General features: G+C 51.1%; 1 protein-coding gene across 4 annotated transcripts in view; it reads left to right on the top strand.

Moving 5' to 3' along the window:
• The window catches only part of Slc5a10 (solute carrier family 5 member 10), a 50,343-nt gene that overhangs the window by 39,513 nt on the left and 3,149 nt on the right, over positions 1–7,681 (top strand). For all 4 annotated transcript variants that reach the window (NM_001107007.2, XM_087571797.1, XM_087571799.1 and 1 more), the window contains exons 10-11: positions 5,195–5,302; positions 7,309–7,459. In NM_001107007.2, coding sequence (NP_001100477.1) covers positions 5,195–5,302; positions 7,309–7,459 — 259 coding nt within the window. The remainder of the gene's footprint in view (positions 1–5,194; positions 5,303–7,308; positions 7,460–7,681) is intronic.

The raw sequence follows: 7,681 nt of genomic DNA, 5'->3' as shown, positions 1-7,681 counted from the left end.
TGCAGGTGGGATGTTCAGCTGTCCAGTTGTAGACGGAAAGTTAGGTTGGGTCATGGGCTAAGGCCCGACTCCACCCCAGCTGCTTCCAACTCTTGCCCTCCGCCCTGTGCACTGAGCCGATACAGATTAGTCCTGAGCACAGCTGCCTGGTGGGATCCCACCTGTCATAACCTGGCGCACCTCACATGCCCGAACCCTGAAAGGACCAAGCTGTGCTCAGACCGGCTCTTGGCTGTCCCCCAGTAATGGAGAGCGTTGGGTCCACATCTGAGGGCAGGGTGTCAGGTGCAGGTTGGCAAAGCCCATTAAGCCCTGCAGAGAGAGGGCTCCTTCCTGAAGCTTCTTGTTTCAGGACACCAGGCCAACACTGCCCTTTCTAACCCACCTACCATCTCTGGGCCAGGATAGAGCTGTGTTTGAGTCCCAGTGGACCTTGGCCTTGACCTACTGAGGGCTGGCTTATGGCATCATTGTATATATCCCCTCCCCACAAGACATGTCCTCATTGGCCATTTTCCTGTGTGGCCTCCTTGCCAAGCAGCCACTGCCTTCGAAGCCTAGTTAGCACCCTTGGAGTCCTCATCATTAATCCGAGGCCCAAACTCTTCACCCCTAAGTCCTCATTCACAACATGCCCTAAGCCATGTGAACACTGTGGTTTCATACCTGCTCTTCTTGCTTGGCACACTTGCCTGACTCAGGCACATGAATCACCTCCTTACCCGCCTCCCCCTCCATTTCCAAGGAGCAGAGTGAAGCAGTGATGTGAGTCTTCGACCCCCAGCAAAAATGAGCTGGCCCTCAGTTCATCCTCTTGTTCTTACCACTGCAGAGTTCCTGGCTTTGTTAAGGAACCTGGCACTCTGGCTATGAGACTTTTTATCTGGCCCACTCTTGGTCAAGACACAAGAAGCTGTAAAGAGTGAATGGGGAGGCTATTAGTGCCTTTGGCCAGTTCTCCCAGTTTCATCTGATGTGACTGTCTTTGCCATCAAAAATTGTTTAGGCCATCCACAGAGCTGCATCAGATCTCACCATTGTGTGTGTGTGTGTGTGTGTGTGTGTGTGTGTGTGCTGGGGAGGGGGTATACAGCCTTGTCACTATGTATAGATTTGTTTATCAACCATTACCATCAAGATGTGCGCACCTGTAATCCCAGGATGTGGAATTCTTGGCAGGATTACAGAATTGCAGGCTTGAGGCCAACCAGAGCTAGCAGAATTGTGACACTGTAGAGCCCTTACTTATTAGAACTAAGCAGCTAGGTTCCCACCCCAACCCTGGCAGCCATTTTCTATCTCCTAATCCTGTGAAAATGACAGTATCATTTGCAAATTTCCAGAGCGCAATCTAGAGCTCTGGGCCATCTTCTAGCCCCACCAACAATGGGAATGTCTTCCATGTGGCTAACACATGCTCATTGCCACTTACATATTTTATAGGATATTATCACAGTTGTTTACTTATTTATTTTGCAGTTTGAGGGAAGGAGCCTAGCCTTTCATATGGTAGACAAGCACTCTATACTCCAGTGGTTTTATTGTGCTATAAACTGTACTCCTGACAGCTTTTGTTGTCCTAGTTAGGGTTTCTATTGTGCTGACTGAAACACCATGGCCAATAGCAACTTGGAAGGTTTATTTTCCTTATACTTCCAGTTAACAGTCCCTCCTCCAGGAAAGTCAAGGTAGGAACTCGGGGCAAGAACCCAGAAGCCAGGATTGAAGCAGAGACCGTGGGGGTACTACTTACTGGCTTACTCCATGTGGCTTTCTCAGTCTACTCTCTTAGAGAACTCAAGACCACCAGCCCAGGGGTGGCACCACCCACAATGGGCTGGGCCCTCCCATCTTAATCACTATTTAAGAAAATGCCCTGCAGGCTGCCTGATCTTATGGAGGTATTTTCTCAGTTAAGGTTCCCTCTTCTCACCTGATTCTAGCATCTCAGGTGTCTGCCTGCCTTCTACGTGTCCTCTTCCGTGAGGGTCTGTCTGTAGCTTTGCCCATTTCTTGATGACTTCCTTTCTGTTGCTGAGTCTCCAGCACCCTTAGTGTAGTGTAGATGCAGAGTCCTTGTTTGCCATGTGGAGGGTGTGTGGTCTCTCCCAGTCTGCAGCTCGTCTCATGGCACCGAGCAAAGGCTGTGCATTCTGATGTCACTTCGACAGTTTCTCCTGTCACCCATCATGCTTTTGGTATAGTGTCAAAGAACTTTTGATCTAGCCCCAAGAGTTTGATCTGTTGTTAATATTCCAACCTGTGACCAGTTTTGAGCCGAGTTTACAGAAGATTTGAGAGTTGAGGTCAAGGTTTTGTCATATCCGGGAGGAAACAGCCTTGGAGACATTAAAGAATTACTCGGCACCATATAGCAAGGGTCTGGGAAAACCAGTTTCCAGCTGGAGCCCGTGTGCCTTTTTCCAGCACCTACTAGCCAAACGGCATCTGAGCAGGCTCCTGGAGATGGGCTAGGAGGTACAAGGTGGAATGTACTATCTTGATGACCCTTTAAGGCTGTGTATCTGGCAGCTCCCTTAGGAAAGGGTCATTCAGTTGGTCAACAAACTTGGGCAACATTTGCCATGTGTTGGCTGTGCTAGGCATGTCTGAAGCCCAGGATTCTCTCAGGACCTCATAGCCTCAGTGTGATGGGGAGTAAGACTTGTAAGTAAGTTGTAAGGTTGTTGGTGCTGAGGAGGGGAGAAGCCAAACATCTGTGAGTTCAAAGGAGTGAGTTTAAATTCTTTAGGTTTATGAGGAGGGAAGGGTGATCCAAGGAACAAGAAGTTCAGAGATGTCCCTAAAAGCCTGGGTGCTGGCTGCTGTTGGAGAATGAAGGTGGTCAAAGGGCCAAGGGTCATAGCTCCATCCTTGTGACCCCCTGTGGAGTATGGGGAAATGAAGTGGAAACTTGTCAGTTGTGTTGGATGGTGTTTTGCTGAGGCAGACACATGAAAGAGTGTTTTCATGAAGAAGACACAGGTGGAAGAATGTTTTGTTAAAGCAAACATGGGGAAGGACACATGATGTTAAGAAGGACCCAGCAGACCGTGGATGGCGCTGGATGGTATTGGCATGCCTTACCATTGTTTATTGGTCATTGTCTGTTGGGACTCCATAGAGAGGAATAGATCAAAACACTTCCAGTGGTGTGCTGGTGGCTTCTTGCTGCTTCCAAGGACTTGGACTGATTGGCAGAGTGGTGTAAACTGACACAGACTCACGGTTTTGCTAAGAAAGACTCACGTGCTGAGGCAAGACCCATGGAGGACACGTGATGTTTGAAGGATGTATAAATAGGACCCAACAGATGACGATGAGGGGCTTGGCTTGCTTGCGTAGCTAGCTTTGCAATTCTTCTTGGTCTTGAGCCTTTGCTGATCTTCACTTCTTTGAGAGAGGCACAGTAAAGAACGCTCCTGCTATCCTTGGTGGTCCTGGTTCCTCCTGCTGCTTCAGGCCGATTCTGCTGAGGCCTGGCTGTCTCTGCAAGGTAGTGATTCGGTGTTGATTCCTGTTTGCTATCCCGACACTATCAAACTGGACTGCTGGTATATGTGTGAAGTGTTTGTGAGTGGATCACGCTACCGCTGATGAGTCCAGTGAACTGTACTGCCCGTTTCCTGACAATGCAGATGGGATTGGTTCCAAAGAACCATTTCTAAACAGGTCCACTGGCCTGTACCCTAATAACCTTTCCTTTCCACTACCTCTGGGGGGTGGTGGGTTAGAAAGGAGGTTAAAATATGTAAGAGCCGTTATTAAAATTAGAGTTGAGAAAAATTAAAGCTTACAGGGACACCTCTCAGGATGATGCTCAGGACAAGCTATGGGGAGAAGAGATAACATCCTGTCTCCCAGAACCAAGTTGGACTTGGCACTGGCCACAGGGAAGGAGGATTGGGGGAGGGAGTTCCTGGCTCTGGTATGGCACCTTGCAGGATGGACAGATGACCTGGTAAAGCAACAGTCTGCAGGAACCCCCTGGCTGCAGAAACCAGAACTCTTGCTGGCTTCAACTGCCCTAGAGGTGGCACTCTGGGACTCTATCAGCCTCTGCTGCTGTCCAGCCCCAAGTATCCAGAGGAAGAGCTCCTTGTGAGGAGTCGGAGTCAGGCACAGTGAGCTTGGGGGATCCCCTTACCTGGCTTTAAGAGTCATTATGTGCTGGGATGCTGTTTCTTCCTCCCAAGAGGGTTGGGTTCTCCAGTGGCAGAACCAGCAGGGTTGGGCCAGGATGCAAATCTGTCTATGAGGTGAGTCCCAGGCCCATGAGGTCTCAGGATCTTCCACAGAGTCCCAAGCTCTCTTCTGGGACTGTATGTGTCTCGGGCATCTATTTTTTTTTCCTCAGTGCTATAAAACTCCCCAGGTTAGGAGGTGGGAGAGAGTACCTGATGTCCTGAGAACGTTTTTCTCCCTTTTCCGCCTTAGTCCTTCCTCCCTCCTCCCTCCTCCCTCCTTCCTCCTCTCACTTACTCACTCTTTCATTCAGCAAAAGTTCAGACTGCCTCCTCTGTGCCCAGCCCTGGGCTGGGCAATGCCCGGAACTTGAGATGATTCAAACTGGTGTCTGCCCTTGGGGTGCTCCCACCCTGGTGAGGGAGGCATAGCAAACAAACGAGGAACTGATGTTGGGTATCAGGAGCTCTAGGCAGGTGGACAGGTGGGGGCAGTCAGGAGCCTCAGAGGAGGAGCAGGAGATAAACGAAGGTGGCCATGGGTGTTAATAGGACAATGGCACACAGAGAGGAGAGCCTGTGTCTGTAGAGATGTGGAAGCATTCAAGAGCAGGGTGTGTACCAAAAAAGCATAAACAGGAAGACGTGGCCCTGGGAGCTGGGGTGCTAGGCAGAGGCTATGGGTGGTGCGCTGCCCCATGATATGCAGGTGCTCCTTCTACCTCTACTTCCCACTTTAAGAGACTGGCAGTGGATGGGTGGGTGTAGAGGCCCCAAGCACTAGCACGGGGCCATAGGTAAGGCATAGCACCAGGCTTGGGAACAGGAAGCAAGGTGAGGGCCAGTAACGGAGGCAGCAGCAGGGACGATAACCAGGGGCCAGAGCCCTGGGTACTGGCTCTGGGAAACTGAGGCAAAGAGTCAGAGGGGCCACCAAGCCAGCTCAGGCTGGTGTGGTGTGTGTGTGTGTGTGTGTGTGGTGTGTGTGATACAGGGATTATTTCTCACAGATGATGTGGGCTGTGTTGTACCATCCGAGTGTCTACGAGCCTGTGGGGCTGAGATCGGCTGCTCCAACATTGCCTACCCAAAGCTGGTCATGGAGCTGATGCCGATAGGTGAGTGTCTACATCGTGTACAGAGGAAAGGTCCCAGTGAGTGGGGGTTGGAGTTGTGGGGTTCACTCCGTATCCTGCACGAGTCCCTGTGCCATCCAATCCACCAGACAGAAGCGCCTAAAAGCCCAAGCTTCCCACTTCCACTCTTCCTCCTTCTTCAGACCCCTTGGCTGGGCCCATCTTCTAAAGGTGGGGAACTTGGGGCTGGAGAGATGGTTTGTTGGTTGAGAAGATCCTCTTGCAGAGGATCTGGGTTTGGTCTCCAGCACCTATATGGAGACTTACCCGTTAACTCCAGTTCCAGTGGGTCAGACCTTCTCTACTGGCTTCTGAGAGCCCCTGCACATGCATATGATAGACATAAACCTAGGCAAGAAAGTATGTCTACACATAAAAGAAATCAGTCTTAAAATAGGAAGGCTGGCTAGGTGAGGTGACAGAGAGCATATGTGTCCCTTCTGCAGAAAAAATGCCTATTGCCTTCTCATGACCTTAAACTTGGGCCCAGGATGACATGCAAATGGAACTGCCCTGCTTACTCCTTTGAGATCAGGAGTCCAGGACCCTGAGCACCCATATTTACAAGAATGAGCGCCCCCAAAGATTCCTGTTCCAGTAAGAAGAGCCATGAGCAGGCTTTGGCTTTTCCCATAGTTCTTTGTGGTAGCCATGCTAATCAAGCATTGGGCAGTGAGCTCCCCAGCCTAGGAGGTGTGCAAGCAGAGCAATAGCCTAGGGTTGGGGGCAGTTTCACCGTAAGCCCAGATCTATGAGCCCTATCTGGATGCTGAGGTCCTTCCTTCCTCCCTTCTTCCTTCCCATAGGGCCAACCCCAGATGTGGTGGATACACACACCTAGGAATAGACCTTGGCTCTGCTATGTGCCAGAGGAGTTATGTAGAGCATGTCACTTCTCTGCTTGGCGCCTGATGTCCTCACATGGGATAATGAGTCTACCCACCTAAAAGGTTGCTGCCAGGATTAAGTCTAATGACACAGGGACATTGCCTGGCACAGGGCCTGACCATACTGTGGACTCCCACCTCAGGCTTCCCACTTCCCCTCCCATACTGAGCCAAGGACTCAGCCTAGCACTGACATAAACTTGTTGGGTCTCTAGTCCTTTCTAGGCCTTGAGCTCCCTGTCTGAGAAATGGGTACAATAAACACCAAGTCCATCCACTTCCTAAATACCAAGGAGGACAGGGCAGGTAAATGCTGGGGAAAACATACTTAGCTCACTTTCCTTTGGGTCCCATCCTAGCCTGCCTGAGTAGTGAACACAGTAGGTCATAGGATACCTGGAAGTCATACTGCAGAACTGAGGTCAGGCTGCACCTCCACCACCCCTTTCTAGGAGTGGAAGGTAGAGGCAAGGCTTCTGTCTGCTGAAAAGGAGGGAACACATAGGAGGCGACCAGACTGAGCACCTCAGCACTGAGTGTTCTGAGCCTGGTGGAGCCCATAAATCACAAAATGGTGCCTTGCCTAGCCAGGGACCTCTCACTCCCAGGAAATAGTAGGGTGGATTTCTTATGCCCCTCCACCAAGGCTCTTTCCCAGAGACAAGAAGTAATCCACCATGCCTGCTGGAACTTGCTGTGTACAGGAAGTGGTGTAGCAGGGAGTTCCAGAGAGTAGGTCACTGTCCGTCCAGGTGTGGCCTTCCAACACAGGGTCCCATGCTTACTTCCCCTGGCCCACCATTCTGCCCCTGTCACTGAAACTCTTAGGCTCCCCACTCTCAGGCAGGTCAGATCCTCCCTCCAGTGAAGTTGGGACAAGAAAAGCGGTTTGTCAGTTCAGGATCTGCAAAAGGTAGACACCAGAACTGAGAACAGCCCAAGCACTGAGCAATTACTTCCGGGCTTCAGGCTCCACTGCCCTTTCAGAAGCCTCCCACCCCTGCCATGGCTGCACCTTGAGTCCTGCTCACTCCCACTATCCTCTGCTTGCCCCCTCCCAGCAGTGCGGGGTTCACAGTGGGGGCTCTGTTCTGTCCTCAGGTCTTCGAGGCCTGATGATAGCCGTAATGATGGCTGCACTCCTGTCGTCCCTGACCTCCATCTTTAACAGCAGCAGCACACTCTTCACCATGGACATCTGGAGGCAGTTTCGGCCCGGTGCAGGAGAGCGGGAACTGCTGCTGGTGGGACGGTATGGGAAGGCAGGCAGGGACTTCCACACTACTGCCTCTGGGGTCCTCACCAGATTTGGGTTTTGAAGGATTCATAGGAATTTGCTATGCAGGGAAAGAAAGAGGCCAAAGTATCTGGGGTACATTTGTTATCCTGAGCTGACCCCCAGTTATAGGAGTCAGCTTCCCCAACTACACCAGAGATCTTCCTGAGCCTTCTGGTTTGCTCAAGCTACCCTAAA

Source organism: Rattus norvegicus, chromosome 10, assembly GCF_021556685.1.
Source record: "Rattus norvegicus strain SHRSP/BbbUtx chromosome 10, alternate assembly SHRSP_T2T, whole genome shotgun sequence".
In the NCBI taxonomy this organism is placed as follows: domain Eukaryota; kingdom Metazoa; phylum Chordata; class Mammalia; order Rodentia; family Muridae; genus Rattus; species Rattus norvegicus.
This window is presented reverse-complemented; position numbering and strand designations above follow the sequence as displayed.